The 21,183-nt window shown below is 31.2% G+C and overlaps 1 protein-coding gene across 1 annotated transcript in view; it reads left to right on the plus strand.

The window, feature by feature from the left end:
- The first annotated feature begins 1,116 nt into the window (after positions 1–1,116).
- LOC142238871 (atrial natriuretic peptide receptor 1) overlaps positions 1,117–21,183 on the plus strand; it is a 28,115-nt gene continuing 8,048 nt past the window's right edge. The window contains exons 1-11 of the mRNA XM_075310598.1: positions 1,117–1,939; positions 6,935–7,046; positions 10,546–10,711; positions 11,071–11,145; positions 15,924–16,200; positions 18,395–18,504; positions 18,568–18,756; positions 18,832–19,088; positions 19,405–19,520; positions 19,722–19,800; positions 19,866–19,986. Coding sequence (XP_075166713.1) covers positions 1,351–1,939; positions 6,935–7,046; positions 10,546–10,711; positions 11,071–11,145; positions 15,924–16,200; positions 18,395–18,504; positions 18,568–18,756; positions 18,832–19,088; positions 19,405–19,520; positions 19,722–19,800; positions 19,866–19,986 — 2,091 coding nt within the window. The 5' untranslated portion in view covers positions 1,117–1,350. The remainder of the gene's footprint in view (positions 1,940–6,934; positions 7,047–10,545; positions 10,712–11,070; positions 11,146–15,923; positions 16,201–18,394; positions 18,505–18,567; positions 18,757–18,831; positions 19,089–19,404; positions 19,521–19,721; positions 19,801–19,865; positions 19,987–21,183) is intronic.

Here is a 21,183-nt window from a genome sequence, read left to right on the forward strand (position 1 = left end):
GATTATTTTTGGCGATATGGACCAATTTTTGTGTAATAAGTCATCGGCTATATATAACTTAAGACCGATATGGACCAATTTTTACATGGCTGTTAGAGGCCATATATTGACAAAATGTACCAAATTTCAACCGTATCGGATGAATTTTGCTCTTCCAAGAGGCTCCGGAGGTCAAATCTGGGGATCGGTTTATATGGGGGCTATATATAATTATGGACCGATATGGACCAATTTTTGCATGGTTGTTAGAGGCCGTACACTAACATCAGGTACCAAATTTCAACCGGATCGGATGAATTTTGCCCCTCCAAAAGTCTCCGGATGTCAAATCTGGGGATCGGTTTATATGGGGGCTATATATAATTATTGACCGATATGGACCAATTTTTGCATGGTTGTTAAAGACCATATACTAACATCAGGTACCAAATTTCAATCGGATCGGATGAATTTTGCCCCTCCAAGAGGCTCCGGAGGTCAAATCTGGGGATCGGTTTATATGGGGGCTATATATAATTATGGACCGATATGGACCAATTTTTGCGTGGTTGTTAGAGACCGTATACTAAGACCACGTACCAAATTTCAACAGGATCGGATGAATTTTGCTGCTCCGGGAGGCTCCCCAAGCCAAATTTGGGGATCGGTTTATATGGGGGCTATACGTAAACGTGGTCCGATATGGCCCATTTTCAATACCATCCGACCTACATCAATAACAACTACTTGTGCCAAGTTTCAAGTCGATAGCTTGTTTCGTTCGGAAGTTAGCGTGATTTCCACAGACGGACGGACAGCCGGACAGACGGACAGACGGACGGACGGACAGACGGACAGACGGACGGACGGACGGACATGCTTAGATCGACTCAGAATTTCACCACGACCCAGAATATATATACTTTATGGGGTCTTAGAGCAATATTTCGATGTGTTACAAACGGAATGACAAAGTTAATATACCCCCATCCTATGGTGGAGGGTATAAAAATAAACGTTAAATTCTTATATCGATATTATGCTTAAATGGTCGTCTCCAAGTAATGACTTGTCTTTGGTTTGCTCTTTCCCTCTATCTTACAGCAGATTTAAGCTGGTGTTGCTCTACTGATGCCCACCAAAAATATGAACGTTGATACCATCACAAGCTATACAATGGCCTATATAAAGTGTGAATATTATTCATAAGGATGTTGTGTGAAAGGACTCTTCAAAGCAAGCAGTTAACAAAATAGATTGGGAGGCCAGACGATAATCGCTGGTTATAAAGAGAAAAGAAAAAAGGCAACATCCTCCCCACCCATTGACTCATAACTTTCTCCAATATCTTGAACTTGAAGCCATTTGTGGATGTGGAATAAAATGCGTTTTAAAAAGAACTCCATTGGTAATATAAGAAAAACCAGCTACAGTAGCAGTACATCAATACACACCTCCTCCTCCTCCACCCTATCGTCGTCATCTTCAGACCGTGGTTTCAATAGTAATGGGAATATACTTATAGCCTGTGGATGCTGTCTTGTTCTGATTATTACCACTTTGGCCATTGTATATGAGACGAAACATATATTCCATGAAGACAAGACATATTGGCAGTTTGCCGTCAACGATGCTGAATACAATGATGGTGGTGGTATTGTCAATACTCAAAATGTGGACAACAATATGAAAAATGTGGCTTATGACCTACAGTCATTGGCCACAGGTAGCTTTTCAAGTTCAAATGAATATTTTCTTGGCTCATCGTTATACTACGATGAGGGTAGTAGTGATGGTGGTAGCGGTAATGGTGCTGGTGGTTCGGGAGCTGGAAGTCTGACAGGGAATACCCTTCTAGCCGGAGATGATATGAAACTTCGAAGGAAACGTGAAACTGTTGAATATGATGAGATGGGTAATCGTGTTTACAATGTGGGCGTATTGATGGCATCGCATTTAGGTGAGTATGTGTCTGATATGGAGTGATTGATTTATGTGAATGTTTGTGGTTATAAAGACAGTGAATCATTTGATGGTTGATTAGGAATGCTATAGATGACAAATTTTCTATGGATGTCATGTATCAAAGGCTTAAAGAATTATGTGTCATTCCCAATTACATACTTTTGAAGTATTGTGCATTCATTTATATTAAGACATATATTAATTTAAATCAATTTTATTTAATCAAAACAACTTAAAATTATATTAAATGAATTGGAACTAAAAAAATGTATATAACATACATGCTGGCTGATATGTAATGTAATTTCATCAAAAGTAAAAAAATCGGATATAGCATTAACTTTTAGAATCAGTTTAGATTTGTTGGAATTGGCCACCCTTAACGCGAATTATGTCCTTCAAGAGGCCGACGAAGCCATCACACATTGCAGAAAAGATGTTTTGCGACATTTTGGACCGTTCCCGTTGTCTTGAGATTATCGACACTTTCGTGTTTTTAGTGCCAACCTTACTTTCCAAAGTGCCCTATGCGAAAAAGTCCAATGGATTTAGGTCTGGAGATTTTGCTGGTTATTGTGCCGTAGAAATGAAGCGAGCAATCTTCTTTTTAAAACATTTGTCACGTGGTTTTTGTAGTCGGCTGAGATAATCTCAATAGCTTCCAGGGTCTCCGTACACTAATATAAAAATTTTTATTTCAAAATCGTGAACGGATGGTAACAAAATGAAACGGAAACGATAGCAAAAAATGAACGGCTTTTGTTTTTCTTGGGCCATGAGAAGTTTTAAAATATTCGTTAGACGCTCTGTTGGCATCTTCGTCGATGGTGTAATGTGGTGGAAATTATTGCTGAGGAATTTGATTCTTAGGTAGTCGGTTCGTCGGTTCGTCGGTTGATAGTTGATGAGAAATTGGGTTCGTTGGTTGCTAATTGATGAAAAGTTCCACGTTTGTGATCGATGATTGATGAAAACGTTGGTCGTTGTTTGTTGATGGTTCGTCGACGGTCTCGATTCGTTAGATGATCGGGATGTCGTGTTCGGATAATGGTCGGTTTCTTGGTGTTCGGTAGCTGATGATAAAGGGTGGTTAAAATTTCAAGGGCCGATGTTGATTTTGAATAAAACACAAACTATTTAGGAAATTATTGTAATTTTATTTTATTATGATATATTGGTATTACTGAATTATGTATGGAACAAAATATCGGCCAAATGGGCGCCGCGACCTCGGTGGCACACCTTCATCCGATGGTCCAAATTTTCGATGACGCTAAGGCATAATGGAGGTTCTATGCCCTTAATGTGCCGAATTATCTCATCCTTTAGCTCGTGAATTGTTGCTAGCTTATCGACGTACACATTTTCTTTCAAATAACCCCAAAGAAAAAAGTCCAACGGTGTCGAATCACATGATCTTGGGGGCCAATTAACATCGCCATTACGTGAGATAAGACGGCCATTGAATTTGTTGCGCAAAAGAGCCATTGTTTCGTTAGCTGTGTGGCAAGTGGCACCGTCCTGCTGAAACCACATATCGTCCACATCCATATCTTCCAATTCGGGTCATAAAAAGTTCGTTATCATCTCACGATAGCGAACACCATTCACAGTAACTGCCTGACCGGCATCAAACAGTCACTCTTTGTGGGTGCATTGGTTTTTCGACAATCACTCTTGGATTCTCATTCGCCCAAATGCGGCAATTCTCTTTATTGACGAATCCACTGAGGTGAAAATGTGCCTCATCACTGAAGATGATTTTCTTCGAAAATTGATCATTCAGTGTTGCCATTTCTTGGAACCATTTAACACGTTGTTGGATTGTGTATCTCTCCATGGTTCAAATTGAGTAAGTCTGTAATAGAGAAATGTCAAATAAAATTCGGAAAATAACTTGACGTTTAGGTGTGGTCCATATTCAACATCGGCCCTTATAATTTAACCACCCTTTATGTTCTGCCCGTTGATAATAGATGGTTGATAAAATGTCGGTTCGTTGCTTATTGATGGAAGTTTCCTTCTGCCTTTGGGCGCTTTCGTGCTGCTACAGTTGATCGTTGTGCAGGCAGTGTTGTGTTAGCTTCGGTGTCGGTTGTTCCTGGGATTAGTCGGCTTCTCAGCTTCGGGCCGGCCAGGATTACCGGCCGGGATTACTCAACTTCGGGCCGGTAATCGGCCAATTTCGGTGTTTACTGGCGACTACTACTACGGCTACCAGCTAGTCTACGAGCGAACAGTAGGCCCGTAGGTCTCTGTGGTGGAACGTTAGATCGATCTCTGTGGGGCAACAGTAGACCCTAAAGCCTCGGTGGGGGAACAGACGGCCCGAAGGCCTCTGTGAGGGGGAACAGTAGATCCAAAAGTCTCTGCGGTGGAACAATAGGTCATACGGTCTCTGTGGGGTAACAGTAGCCCCGAAGGTGTCTGTGTTGGCACAGTAGGACCGAAGGTCTCTGTGTGGGAACATTAGGCCTGAAGGTCTCGTTGTTTTGACGAAACCGACCAGCTGGTTCCTCAGATGTTCGATAGAATAACCTTCGGTGGTTATTCCTACCCTCCGATATTGCTCCACGAGCTGGTCCTTTTTCAGTCAGTAGATCCAGTCGAATGATTCTATATTTAAAAAGTACTTAAATACTGAACTCGGTTCTCCCTCGGTGGCGTTTGTTTTGGATTTTCCGCAGTGCGATTCGGAGTTTTGTTCATGCTCGGGTGCCAATTACGTTTGCCACAATTGGTAGAATTCTTGATGTTTTGGTAGATTTTGCAAAATATTCCACTCCAACTTTTATAGAAATAATATTCTATAGAAATAGAATTTAGACAAATTTTTCTATAGAAATAGAATTTTGAAAACATTTTCTATATAAATAGAATGTTGACAAAAATTTACTGTAGAAATAAAATTTTGGCAAAATTTTCTATAGAAATAAAATGTTGACAAAATTTTCTATAGAAATAAACAATTTTGAAAAAATTTTCTATATAAATAAAATTTTGACAAAATTTTCTGTAGAAATAAAATTTTGACCAAATTTTCTATAGAAATAAAATGTTGACAAAATTTTCTATAGAAATAAAATTTTGACATAATTCTCTATAGAAATTAAATTTTGACAACATTTTCTATAGAAATAAAATTTTGACAAAATTTTCTATAGAAATAAAATTTTGACAAAATTTTCTATAGAAATAAAATTTTGACAAAATTTTCTATCGAAATAAAATGTTGACAAAATTTTCTGTAGAAATAAAATTTTGACCAAATTTTCTATAGAAATAAAATTTTGACCAAATTTTCTATAGAAATAAAATTTTGACAAAATTTTCTATAGAAATAAAATTTTGACATTTGATTTGGATTTTCTATATAAATAAAATTTTGACAAAATTTTCTATATAAATAAAATTTTAACAAAATTTTCTTTAGAGATAAAATTTTGACCAAATTTTCTATAGAAATAAAATTTTGACAAAATTTTCTATAGAAATAAAATTTTGACAAAATTTTCTATTAAAATAAACATTTTGAAAAAAAAATTCTATTGAACTAAAACTTTGACAAAATTTTCTATAGAAATAAAATTTTGACAAAATTTTCTATAGAAATAAAATTTTCTATTGAAGTAAAATTTTGACAAAATTTTCTATTGAAGTAAAATATTGACAACAATAAAATGACCTGTCACTGGAATAATTGTGTCAGCTGTCTGACGTTTAGATATGATAGCAACATGAAATGGATGGTTGAGCCACCCTGTAATAAAATTTATTTTAGATTAAATTAAAACGAAGCAAGTTAACACTAATAATTTTTATTTTAGTTAACTATTTTAAAATAAACTTTGTATCGAAATTAAAATAATTTGCTCTCCTTAAAATTATTCACAGTGTTATGGTCATTCTCACAGTCATATGAAACTGTATAAGTGCGATTCGGAGTTTTGTCCGTGCTCGGGTGCCAATTACGGTTGTCACAATTGGTAGAATTCTTGATGTTTTGGTAGATTTTGCAAAATATTCCACTCCAACTTTTATAGAAATAATATTCTATAGAAATAATATTCTATAGAATTTAGACAAAATTTTCAATAGAAATAGAATTTTGAAAAAAAAATTTATATAAATAGAATGTTGACAAAATTTTCTGCAGAAATAAAATTTTGGCAAAATTTTCTATAGAAATAAAATGTTGACAAAATTTTCTATAGAAATAAATAATTTTGAAAACATTTTCTATATAAATAAAATTTTAACAAAATATTCTGTAGAAATAAAATTTTGACAAAATTTTCTATAGAAATAAAATTTTGACAAAATTTTCTACATAAATAAAATTTTGACAAAATTTTCTATATAAATAAAATTTTGACAAAATTTTCTATATAAATAAAATTTTGACAAAATTTTCTATTGAAATTAAATGTTGACAAAATTTTCTATAGATATAAAAACTTTGACAAAATTTTCTATAGAAATAAAAACTTTGACAAGATTTTCTATAGAAATAAAAACTTTGACAAAATTTTCTATAGAAATAAAATTTTGACAAAATTTGCTATTGAAGTAAAATTTTGACAAAATTTTCTATTGAAGTAAAATTTTGACAACAATAAAATGAACTGTCACTGGAATATATGTGCCAGCTGTCTGACGTTTAGATATGATAGCAACATGAAAATGGTTGCAATACAATGAGCCACCCTGTATTAAAATGTATTTTAAATTAAATTAAAACGAAGCAAGTTAACACAAATAATTTCTATTTTAGTTAACTATTTTAAAATAAACTTTGTATCGAAATTAAAATAATTTGCTCTCCTTAAAATTATTCACAGTGTTATGATCATTACCACAGTCATATGAAACTGTATAACTAAATAAAAAAATTGAATATTTCCCCTCTTTGAATGCATAGTGAACACATATCCATGGTAACTCTCTTTCTATATACTCGTATCATCTTGTTACATTTTCTATTCAATAGATTCTCCCTTTGACTTGGAACGATGTGGACCTGCTGTTGATTTGGCTTTGGATGTCATTAACAAGGAGTTCTTAAGACCTCACAATATAACATTGCGCAAGGTGCAAGCCAGGTATGTACATTCGATGGAATGTGATGATAAAGTTGATATGAAGAGTCAATAACTTTTAATATATAAGAAGTTGAAGGAATCGTAGTATGAAGACATGAAGATGTAATTGGGAAGACTTTCATCTTTTATGGCGAAATTATATATCCATAGAAATTGATTATACATAATTGTGTACATATTTGCAAATTGTGGGTTTCAATCATAAAACATTAATGTCCTTTTTAATTTTGTGGATGATTGCATTCAAGAGATAAAGTTTCATTATTAAATTTACCGACCTTTTAAAATCTTTAATGGTTGGCATTTTCTTTGCATTAATTTGTTTTGTCCTATTTACTTGACTGCAAAAGTGAAGGTTGTATTCTGCTTCGTATTGCCTTTTGAAATTAATTGGATATCCAAGAAAATGCTTTATAATGTTTACCATTTGTTTTATGGTTTTATAACCATAATGTAATTTATACGAATGTGCATTTATTTGTTCCTTCCTTCATTCATTTGTCTTTAAGTGGCTGTAATTTGTGGATTGTGGGACAACGGAAACACTTAAAGAGTGTGTCCTTGAATAAACTTTCATCGGAGGAATGCCAGAGGGCGGTAGAAGGAATAGGGTAAACCGATTGAAAAATAAATAAATAGGAATTTAAAAATGGTCTTATGTACTTTACTAAATAATTTAATAAAAACTAATAAAATATTAAAAAATAAACAACATTTTATTCTCCCATGTTCCTATATTAGAAAAAAATCGATATAGTCTCGGACATGGTTGCCATTTTGGTCCGATCAAACCAAAATTGGTCCAAAAAGATATTAATTTTTAAATTTGGTCCAATGATCGGACCAAATGGAATTTGATTGTTTTATGTCTATTTTCGTCAAATCGATCATTTTTTCAAAATTTTCTATAGAAATAAAATTTTGACAAAATTTTCTACAGAAATAAAATTTTGACAAAATTTCTACAGAAATGCAATTTTGTCAAAATTTTCTATAAAAATAAAATTTTGGCATTTTCTATGGAAGTAAAATTGTGACAAAATTTATATAGATACAAAATTATGCAAAAATTTTGTATAGGAAGAAAATTTTATAAAAATTTTATATAAAAATAAAATTTTGCGATAACTTTCTATAGAAATAAAAGTTTGACAAATTTTCTATAGATATAAAATATTGACAAAATTTTCTATAGAAATAAAATTTTGGCTAAATTTTCTATAGAAATGAAATTTTCACAAAATTTTTCTATACAAATGAAATTTTTACAAACTTTTCTTTAGAAAAAAAATTGGACAACATTTTCTAATGAACTAAAATTTTAACAAAGTTTTCTACAGAAAAAAATTTTTTGACAACATTTTCTAGAGAAATGAAATTTTGTCAAAATTTTCTATAGAGATAAAATTTTGACATTTTCTATGGAAGTAAAATTGAGATAAAATTTTCTTTTGAAATAAACTTTTGACAAAATCTTCAAAATTTTCTATAGAAATAAAATTTTGACAAAAATGTCTATGAAATAAAGTTGTGACAAAAGTTTTTATAGAAATAGATAGAAATAAAAATTTTGAATAGAAATCAAAATTTAAAATTTGAAAATAGATATGAAATTTTGACAGAATTCCCTAAAGAAATGAAATTAAAAAAAAATCTATACAAATGAAAGTTTTACAAAATGTTGTAAAAAATTGAATTTTGACAAAATTTTCTATAGAAATAAAGTTTTGACAAAATTTTCTATTAAAAAGAAATATGGAAACCTTTTTTCTAATGAACTAAAATCTTAACAAAGTTTTCCACAGAAAATTTTGTATAGGAAGAAAATTTTATAAAAATTTTATATAAAAATAAAATTTTGCGATAACTTTCTATAGAAATAAAAGTTTGACAAATTTTCTATAGAAATAAAATATTGACAAAATGTTCTATAGAAATAAAATTTTGGCTAAATTATCTATAGAATTAAAATTTTGGCAAAATTTTCTATAGAAATGAAATTTTGACAGAATTTTCTAAATAAATGAAATTTTGAAAAAAAAATTCTATACAAATGAAATTTTTACAAAATTTTTTGTAAAAATTAAATTTTGACAAAATTTTCTATAGAAAAAAAAAAATTGACAAAATTTTCTAATGAACGAAAATTTTAACAAAGTTTTCTCAAGAAAAATTTTTTTGACAAAATTTTCTATAGAAATAAAATTTTGACAAAATTTTCTATAGAAATAAAATTTTGACAAAATTTTCTATAGAAATAAAATTTTGACAAAATTTTCTATAGAAATAAAAGTTTGACAAAATATTCTACAGAAATAAAATTTTGACTAAATTTTCTATAGAAATAAAATGTTGACAACATTTTCTACAGAAATAAAATTTTGGCTAAATTATATTAGAAATAAAATTCTGGCTAAATTTTCTATAGAAATTAAATTTTTACAAAATTTTCTATTGAAAAGAAATATGGAAAAATTTTTCTAATGAACTAAAATCTTAACAAAGTTTTCCACAGAAAAAATTTTTGACAACATTTTCTACAGAAATGAAATTTTGTCAAAATTTTCTATAAAAATAAAATGTTGGCATTTTCTATGGAAGTAAAATTGTGACAAAATTTATATAGATACAAAATTATGCAAAAATTTTGTATAGCAAGAACATTTTATAAAAATTTTATATAAAAATTAAATTTTGCGATAACTTTCTATAGAAATAAAAGTTTGACAAATTTTCTATAGAAATAAAATATTGACAAAATTTTCTATAGAAATAAAATATTGACAAAATTTTCTATAGAAATAAAATATTGACAAAATTTTCTATAGAAATAAAATTTTGGCTGAATTTTCTATAGAAATGAAATTTTGACAGAATTTCCTAAAGAAATGAAATTTTGACAATTTTTTTTATACAAATGACATTTTTGCAAAACTTTCTTCTGTAAGAATGAAATTTTGACAAAATTTTCTACAGAAAAAAATTTTTTTGACAAAATTTTCTAGAGAAATGAAATTTTGTTGTTGATATTGTTGACCTTTTTATTTTAATTTTTATGATTTTTTATCTCATAATCTCGGCTATAGGTCTATAAATTAAACTTGAAATTGTTGGTTTCTTGTTTCTTTATTTTCCGATATTTCGGTTGACTTCGTCAGAACCGTTTTCAAGGATTTTCTACGCTGTCTGTTTTTCTACTATTTGTAGGATCTTTTCATCCATTTTGTAATCCACTATATACCCTCACATTTGAAGTTCACTTTCTTTATCCTAGTGAGCATTACGTTTACAGAAATAAGTTAACCTTGATGACCCCCCTCTAGGAAAACTAATCTTAATGAAGTCGTAGTTGTGGGTCCGTGATTATTTTCTCTAATGAGTTCTGCTATTTCATAGTCATTTTCAAGAATCCAGATATAATAGCCACTGGAATAAAATAACAAAACATCCACAATTGCTCCCAATTATTTGTATATTTATTGTACATTCGTTTTTCCAGTTATCCCTCATGCTCGGGTGCAAGAGCACCTGGGTTGGCTGCCGATATGCATTTTAAAAATGATGTGATAGCTTTCGTGGGACCTGCATGTGCTTTTGCTTTGGAACCTGTTGCACGTTTGGCTGCCTACTGGAATTCACCCATCATCACTGGAATGGGTGATCAGGTAAGCAATGAAATGGCACCAACGAAAGATTAAATTTTATCGTTGATTTCTCATTCGAAGAAATTCCATGGCTTAATCTTTTGTTGTTATTGTTGAAATGGTTAATTTCATTTGAATTAATTGACTGCGTGAGGTTAATTTCTCTGTACAGAATCTTTCGTTTTGTTCTTGGGGGTTATTTTCATTTGATTTTACCTGACAAATTCCGCAATTAAGTCTAGCCACGCAATTCATAGGAAATTTTGAATTGCCACATCCCCTGCAATAGATTTAATCATCATTTAATACATGGGTATTGTTTCCTTCTATGTTGTCGTTATTTCCTCTTCCTTTTTTAAAACCCCCATATTGCACAACAGCCACCATCAGAGGGCGAATTGACGGTTACATCTGGCATACTGGGCCGCATACACAAATGGAAAAATGAAAGTACCGTAAGTAGTAGTAATGCAATTATTTAATCTTAAATAAAGTTTTAATTTAATTTATTTTATCACGCCTTTGAAATAACTGAACAGATTCGAGTGTAGCAAATAAAGGAATAAAACCCGTCAGGGAATATAAGCTTCCTACAGTAGAACTCAGCATATAAGATATAAATAAGCCATCGTCCTCCATCAGATACATATATACTAAAAGTAATGGAAATGATTTTTTGCAAGTGTGGAATCATGTTTTGAATCTGACATTTGTTTTCCAATGATAATCTTTTTGATATATTTAGAAAATTACCTTAAAAAACTATTTAAAATCTACTGAAATCATTTTTTAATCCTATAGTTTAATTTTAATTAGAGTTCTTTTACCTTATTATTCAATATGCTCTTTTTCTTTGCACTTTGATAATAATTTGTAAGACACACTCATAGGTGACGAAAAATAGCAATTTAGTCCTTTTACGATAATAGATTTATTACATGTCTATGTGTCTCAGACAATCCATCACTCTTTTGTTTAAATTTTTCGTTATACATATGTTGTAGCTCAATGACACTTATGTAAACTTTTCCTATAAAAGCGTCTAGTATTTTAATTCTCTCAAAAGCCTTTGATATACAAGAGTTTGATACTATCATAACCAAGATTACCAAAAAATACTAAAGAGTGCCACATCAATGAATATGCCAGCTAAAGTATTTAATCCAATCCTCTCTGTATTTAACACTCCTCTCTACATTCTCCCACCCACGTTTACCAATTCAATTAAAATGTTTACATTTTACTGCTATGTTTTGTGTTTCTCATACTCACACACAGACACATATATACATCAGTGCTTGCACATTTGAGTGCTCCCATCTCATTTATGTTAATCAAGAGGATTAGCTTACTTTATAACGGTCGGTCTGTTAAACGTGGTAGTAAATATGGGTGGTTGAGGAAATTTCAATGTATTGGTGGGTATTATATTCGTGTTTCGAGCCGAAATTCAGCTTGATTTTAACGTTAATTTCTAAGCTTAAATTCTAAATCTTCTTTCTTCGATGCGTTGGAGGAATTTCATTTTGTTTTCATGTTTTGGTGCGAAAAACGAATATAAAACCCTCTTATATGGAATTTGCCATGTACGAGGTTCTAATTAATTATTAAATGCTCATACTTCTCACTTTTTTTAATAATGTATTTTCGTAATTAGGCCTTTTTTATTTTTTTTGTTTTTATAAATTCTTAATTACTTTTTCTTCGAACTACACTGAAATATATTGGTTCATATGTCTTACAACATTTTATGTGCACTATATCAATATTATATTTTTCGTTCAAAGAATTATTATTTCATAAAACTAGGGATATTTCAGTTTTAAAATTTGTGGCCTTTGATTTGCGCGAATATATGCCTACCAGAAATATTGTTTCTAGTATACAATGATCGTCTCAGAATCATCTCAAGAGTTAAACCAGCTTGGGCTGTCTGCCCATATATTGTTTGTTTGCAAGAAAAATAATCTCAGTTCGTAGCCAATCATCATGAAATTCAGTACAAGGTATTTTTTGACACAAGACCAAACGCTATTGACCTTTTAGAAAGGGAAGACAATTTAAATGTCGTTCCCTTATACAGAATAGTATATAATGATCGGCTCAGAATCATCTCAGGAGTTAAACCAGCTTGGGCTGTCTGCCCATATATTGGTTGTTTGCAAGAAAAAAAAATCTCAGTTCGTAGCCAATCATCATGAAATTCAGTACAAGGTATTTTTTGAGACAAGAACAAACGCTATTGACCTTTTAAAAAAGGAAGACAATTTAAATGTAGTTCCCTTATACAGAATGGCTGATATGTATTCTAACCAACCTCAGCTTGCTTTTATTTCTAAACTGCTCGTCTGAGAGCTGACAGACAAGTGATTACAAAAGCATTTTGATCTATGGTGAACAGAATCGGGTTTACTTGCCACAAAAAGGTCAGCTGAAAATGTACAATTTCAATTGGCTTTCAGAACTCAAGTGCCGCCTATGGTAATGGTGAGGCCTACGTCGTCCGATTGTTGCTCCCCGCTGATAATAATCTGATTGTTGCTCCCCTCTGGTAGTAATCGGCCTTGGGGTTAAAATGAATATCGAATATTATCGTAACAAGTATATACGGGCCGAATATTAAAGGCCCACCACCATGAATCAAAAAATATAATTGTTCCCGTAGAAAACTCTTCGTCAGGTTACTTGAAAATATATATATAGAATTTCAGGTGGATTTGATGACAGATACTCTGCTAAGCAAATATATAACAATACGGAAATCGAGAGACTTATTACATGGGAGCTATACCAAATCGTGGACCGATACACACCGTATTCGGTCCATAAATAGGGTCCGAAAATACCTCTAAATTTTGAATTTCCAGCAAATTGGATAAAAATTACGGTGTCTCGAAGTAAAATCGGGAGATCGGTCTCTATGGGGGTATCAAAATCAATCGATACGCCCATATTCGGCTTACTTATGTGTGAACCCAAAGACCTCTTGATTTTGAATTTCAGGCAAATCTGATAAAAATTGGGATATCTACACATTTAAGAGCCAAATCTGGAGATCGGTCTATATGAGGTAAATACCAAAACTTTAACCGATATACACCATAGTAGGCGTACTTATGCGTAAAAACAAAATATCTCCAGATTTTGAATTTCAGATAAATCGGATAAAAATTGCGGTGTCTAGAAGCCCACGAAGTCAAATCGAGAGATCGGACTATATCGGGGCTACACTAAACCGTGCACTGATATACGCCATATTCGGCACGCTTATTTATGAACCCAAAATACCTCTAGATTTTGATTTTCAGGCAGATCGAATAAAAGATCGGAAATTTAGACGCTCAAAAAGTCAACTCGGGAGATAGGGCTATACGGAGGCTAAACTAAACCATATTCGTCACACCTTTTTATTGGCTCAAAATACCTCTAGATTTTCAATTTCAGGCAACTCGGTTAAAAACTACGGTTTCTAGAAGCCCAAGAAGTAAAATCGGAGGGTCGGTCTATATGGGGGCTATACAAAAACATGGACCGATATACACCATTTTTCCACACCTATTTGTGGTCTTAAAATAACTGTAGATTTCCAATTTCAGGCAAATCGAATAAAAACTACGGTTTCTAGAAGCTTAAGACCCCAAATGATGGGATCCGTTTACATCACCATAAAATGTCGTAAAGACAGTATTGAAAAAATGTCCTAAAGACAGTATTGAAACTCTGGGCGGACATACATTTCGGCCACAGACCATGGATATTCCAACAGAATTCAGCACCAACCAAGAGTAGATTAAAAATGAGGTATCTAGTAGAGGTCTGCATCGAATAACTTTTCACTACATGTATGCAATTCACTGTCGAATATAGTACATACTCTGTCTTTCTCTCAGAGCGCAAGTAGTGAAGAGAACACTTGCTTGTTAAATACCACCAAGTACTTATCCGAAACAATATGTGTTCCGAAAAAAAGGAACAATAAAAATGCATGTACTTGAGAAAAAGTACAACATGGATTCTTTTCACTTCATGTGGTACCACAAGTATTTCTCAGTTATGTGCGAAGCAAAACTTTCCATTATTATTAATCATAGATATCTATGTATGTCACATATTTCATATATTTATGTATGTAACACACTTACCTTAACATTTGCCGTTCTTTATAACAAACCGAAAACATATATTGTGGAGAGTAACTGTTTTTTTGTATTTCTGAAACTGCACGTGGTACATGGAGTACTCTATGAAGTTTTGTTCTCGCAACATACTTGACGTGATCACTCTGAGTACACTTCAATGAGAGAGAAAGAGGAATATGTGTTTGTTGGTAGTGAAGAAATAAGAGTAGCAACAAGAAGTTACTCGTGGCTTTTGGTGTTCATCAAAATGTGTACCAATTATTTTGCGACTCTCTCAAATAGATGTACTCATGTAGCAAGTACACGTGTACTCTGCATTTACAAATGGAATTGTGCAGACCTCTAGTATCTAGTTTAATTTCTACGCACATTCGCCTCCAAAATCCCCGAATCTCAATGCATTGGATTTTTGCGCCTGGGGAATTTTTGAGAGTAAGGTTGGCACTAAAAAATAACAAAGTGTCGACCATTTCAAGACGGCCATTTGCCGGATATGGGCCAAAAATACCTCGGGGCCACTTTTCTGCAACGTGTGATGACTTCATCGGGCGTAATTCATACCAAAATTTCATGTTATTTTCAAAAATTTTTGTTTTTGAATAATAAATTAAAAGTATAACACATGTTGCATATCCACCACCCTGTAGTATTAACATTTTGATAATGCAGGTCCATATATCAGAATAATAAGTCATAATTTTGTTTAGTTTTAAGATGTGTCATTTAGAGTAATATATTCGCTAGCATTTTCCTTCAATATTTATATTAAGATTTTAAAATCTATGCTAAACTAATGTGTGTCCTTGCATACATTAAATTTAATTCCAAAAAAAAAAAATATATGTTAATAAGACATAAAAAATACTCATAGACATACACGTATGTGGGAAATTGAATATTAAATCACTAGAGACGCTAGAGCCTAGTGACATGCCTAGACAGGACTTCATAAAAAAAAATCATAATTCTCAAACTGTTTTTAACCCACATTATTGATTTTATTCTCCACTTGCTTATTTTCCTCTATAATGTTTCCACACACAAAACATGAACCACAATTTTATATGACTTTTGACTTTGGCACACCACAAAAGGGAATGTTTAAAGATAAAACCAAATATCCAACATTGACACGAATGTCCTACTGCCAGTGTCGTTTGAAATTAGTTTTTGCCAGTGTATTTCGTCAATTCAATTGGAAACATGTTGCCCTACTGGTGGATCGGTCAGATTTATTCTCTCTGACAGTGGGCAAAAATCTCGAATATGGCCTGCGACAAGAGGGTCTCTTGAGTTTTGTACGTGAGCTGAATGGTAATGAGCAGGAACATTATGACACATATTTAAGGGATGCCAGTATGTATGCCAGAGGTGAGTATTATCAAGATTAAGATAATTGATGAAGGTTGTGGATATGTTTTTTGTTTTTTACTAGATGGGGATTTTACTAATACTGATGAGATTTGTGTTAAAATTGTCGTACAAAAACAATTTTAGGTGGGCTGCATAATTAAGCTTAAAAAAAAAATAGTGCATGCTTTTAGGCTGCTTGTTGTGCTATTTAATTAGATGTCAATAAACATACTAAAATTGTCTGTTACAAAAAATTAATGAAATATTGTTTAAATGTGATTTTCTTTTATGTTGTCTCCTACTTCAGTTGTTATTTTATCTGTTCGTAGGACCTTAGTGCGTAAATGTATAGTGGCTTCCTATTTATATTAGGTCGGCTGCATAATTAAGCATATGCTTTGCATAGAAAAATAAAGCATGCTTCTAGGCCGATTGTTGTGTAATTTAGTTAGTTGACTATAAATATAGCTAAAATTGGCTGTTACAAAAAAATAATGAAATAATAAATAAATTTTGTTTAAATGTGATTTTCTTTTATGTTGTCTCCTACTTCTTGTGCAAATTCTTTAGTTGACAATAAATGTAACTAAAATAGGCAGTTACAAAAAAAAATGAACAAATATTATTTAAATGTGATTTTCTTTTATGTTGTCTCCTACTTCAGTTGTTATTTTATCTGTTCGGCCTATTTATTTTAGGTCTGCTGTATAATTAGGGCTTTGCAAAAAATTAAAGCATGCCTTTAGGCTGCTTCTTGTGCAAATTCTTTAGTTGACAATAAATGTAACTAAAATAGGCAGTTAAAAAAATAATGAACAAATATTATTTAAATGTGATTTTCTTTTATATTGTCTCCTACTTCAGTTGTTATTTTATCTCTTCGTGGGACCTTGGTGCGTACATTTATAGTGGCGGCCTATTTATTTTAGGTCTGCTGCATAATTAAGGCTTTGCAAAAAATTAAAGCATGATTTTAGGCTGCTTCTTGTGCAAATTCTTTAGTTGACAATAAATGTAAATAAAATATATAACAAATTTTATTTAAATGTGATTTTCTTTTATATTGTCTCCTACTTCAATTGTGATTTTATATGTGGGACCTAATCACGGGCTAATCACGGCATTCGATATAGAATTCATAATCGTATCGAAAAAATTGTCGATACGATTAAAAGTTTGGATCACGGTATTCGATCGAAATTTGATGCAATTTCTCTAACATTGCCAACAGCAAAAAACGAAGCAGAACAAAGTGAAATGACAAAATTAAGTTAGCGGCACGAAATAGAATGTAGAAAAACACATTTTTTAAAAAGTAAATTGTATTGCATTATATCTTATGGATCCATATCTCTTTTTACATTCTTCCGAAAACCTTCCTAATTGGAGGATAAGATGAATATAAAATAATTCGGCGACAAATAAGGAATGAAAGTGCACATTGTTGTGTAAGTACATGGGTTTGAAATGGTGTGAACTGTTAGAAAGTCACCTTTTGCAGACTCAATGGACGATTTCGGCTGACAAAGGAGGCGTTCAAATGGAAAATAATTTTTGTTGGCATGTCAACGTCAATTCTATCGCTTTACAATTGTCTGCCGTCTTAAAACTTTTTGCCAGTGGAAGCCTTCATCATTCACTACTCTTGCAAGGTGGTCCAGAAGCGTTACGTTGTCACGGAATGGTACGGTAATTGGTTGATCACAATCTCTTGGATATCGATCTAGCATGTGCACTTTATATGCGGTTCTTTGCCAAACAAGGATGCTCGCTCCCGAATTCGACTATGACCAATTTTTGTAAATTTCAATTTATGTAAATTTACTACAAATTAGGAACAATTCGAACTAAAACTAAATAAACATTTACTATTCCTATATGAAGAATAGTAAATCGAAAAAATTGTCGATCAAAAAAACTCGATATCGACTCCCGTGATCCGAAAAATTTCGATTTCGATCAAAAGTTCTCGATATCGAATGCCGTGATTAGCCCCCTGGGTGCGTAAATTTAGTGGCTATCTATTTATTTTAGGTAGGTTGCATAATTAAGCATATGCTTAAAAAATTAGTGCATACTTTTAGGCTGCTTGTTGTGCAATTTTATTGATTGGCATTGAATATAATTAAAATTTGATGTTACAAAAAATAAAGAAATATTTAACTAAAATTTATTTAAATGCGATTTTCTTTTACATTGTCTACTACTTCAGTTGTTATTTTATCCGTTCGTGGAACCTTGGTGCGTAAATTTATGCTGGCTGCCTATTCTTTGGGTATGACCAATGGAGATTGGGTCTTTTTAGATGTGGAAATATTTCAGGTGAGTTAGAAATAAATGACAGAATATAGTTGAAAAGAAATAAAATTCGGAAAATCTCTTTAGAGTTCCTATTGGGGTGATCATGATTGGGAAATGGGTGATGCCGATGATAGTCGTGCCCGTAAAGCTTATGAGGCTTTGTTAAGGGTTTCGTTGCTGCAGCCTTCAAGTCCTAAATATCAAGGATTTGCAGATAATGTTAAAGAAATGGCTTTACGGAATTATAATTATACTTTTAATGAGGGAGAGGAGGTAAGAGCGATGCTACAATCTTTGCAAAGCAAATTTAGGGTTTTGTTTATATCTTTTTTTGTTATACGAAATTAGGTTAATTTTTTTATTGGAGCTTTTTATGATGGTGTCTATCTCTTGGGTATGGCTTTAAACGAAACCTTAACCGAAGGTGAAGATATCCGTGATGGCATGGCTATAACTAGACGTATGTGGAATCGTAATTTTGATGGTATTACCGGTCATGTTCGGATTGATGATAATGGTGATCGAGATGCTGATTATTCCATATTAGATTTGGATCCCATTAATGGCAAATTTGCTGTTGTTGCCCATTATTATGGATTACATAGGTATGTTTCGTTTTAATTGTGATTTATAGATTTGCAATGAAATTATTTGTAAGTACTAACTGGTATACAGTTAAACATCTATAACTTGGACACTCTGAAATGCGGACACCTCTTAAAAGTGGAAAATTTTCATGAGTTGTTAGCCATATTATCACACTAAAATTTTTATGCTTCTTTATCATCATTAATTCGAAGTCTAATTTTGATTTTTATAGAAATTTTTGTTAAATTTATTTTTTGTTAACTTTAGTTTTCATAAATGTTTTATTCAAAAAGTACATATTCGGTTTAAATATTAAATTTTCTATTCATTTAGAAACTATTCAGGAGTCCATGGTAAGAAAATACATTGGCCTGGAGGTAAAGAAGGTCCGCCTCCTGATATTCCTAAATGTGGATTTCTTGGTAATTCACCAAAATGTCATGGTAATGGTGAGTTTAATTTTATATATTTAAAATATTTAATTTTTTTAATGAAAAAATATTTCAATCATGAATTAATTGGTGCTATTAATTTTGATAAAAAAAAAATAAACTAAAAATGTATTAATTCATTGGCAACTGAGGCCATCAGCTAATTAATTCATATTTTCTGATGATTTTGTATGCATTTGTATTTATACCAATCTATAGAATTGATCATCATGTATGCCTTGTTTGCTCTGGCCATATTTGTGGGGTTTACCTTTCTGGTTGTCTATCTTATGTGCAAGTACGTATCATTACTAACAAATTAAAGGTTTTTAATACAATAATGTATCTATGTAATGTTTATAGGCAAATGAAGCTGAATAATGAACTCAATAATATGTCCTGGAGAGTAAGGCCGGATGATGTTTTACTAGAAGTTGGTCGTCTATACGGAAGTAAGGTGGGATTGCAGAAACTTAATGCAGAGGTAAATAGGAACATATGATGAGAAAATGTTATGAGAAATTTCCCATAGAAATAAAATTTTCACAAAATTTCCCAAAGACATCATATTTTGAGAAAATTTCCTAACGAAATTAAATTTTTAAGAAAATTCATATAGAAATGAAATTCTCAGAAAATTTCCCATAGAAATTAAATTTTGAAAAAATTCCTATAAACATGAAATTTTAAGAAAATTTCTTATAAAAATAAAAAGTTGGAAAAAAATTTCGTATAGAAATGCAATTCTCAAAAGAAAATTTCTTATAGAAAGGAAATTTTGAGAAAATTTCCTATAAAAATGAAATTTTGAGAAAATTTTCTATAGAAATGAAATTTTGAAAAAATTTCCTATTGAAAATAAATTTTCAGAAAATTTCCTATAGAAATAAAATTTTCAGAAAATTTCCTGTAGAAATTAAATTTTCAGAAAATTTCCTATAGAAATTAAATTTTTAGAAATTTTTCTATAGAAAAAAAAAAAATTTCAGAAAATTTCCTATAAAAATGAAATTTTCAGAAAATTTCCTATAGAAATGCAATTTTCAGAAAATTTTAAATAGAAATGAAATGTTCAGAAAATTTCCCAAAGAAATTAAATTTTCAGAAAATTTCTTATAGAAATAAAATGTTCAAAAAATTTCCCAAATTAAATTTTTAGAAAATTTCCTATAGAAATTAAATTTTCAAAAAATTTCCTATATGAAAATTTGAGAAAATTTCCTATAGAAATGAAATTTTTGGAAAATTTCCTATAGACATAAAATTTTCAGAAAATTTCCTATAGAAATTAAATATTCAGAAAATTTCCTATAGAAATGAAATTTTCAGAAAATTTCCTATAGAAATGAAATTTTCAGAAAATTTCCTATAGAAATTAAATTTTCAGAAAATTTCCTATAGAAATGAAAGTTTTAGAAAATTTCCTATAGAAATAAAATTTTGAACAAATTTCCATAGAAATGAAATTTTGAAAAAAAAATCCTATAGAAAAGAAATTTTAACAAAATTTCATATAGAAAAGAAATTTTCAGAAAATTTCCTATAGAAATGAAATTTTTGGAAAATTTCCTATAGAAATAAAATTTTCAGAAAATTTCCTATAGAAATTAAATATTCAGAAAATTTCCTATAGAAAAGAAATTTTGAGAAAATTTCCTATAGAAAAGAAATTTTGAGAAAA

This window comes from Haematobia irritans, chromosome 5, assembly GCF_050003625.1.
Source record: "Haematobia irritans isolate KBUSLIRL chromosome 5, ASM5000362v1, whole genome shotgun sequence".
NCBI classification, from domain to species: Eukaryota; Metazoa; Arthropoda; class Insecta; order Diptera; family Muscidae; genus Haematobia; species Haematobia irritans.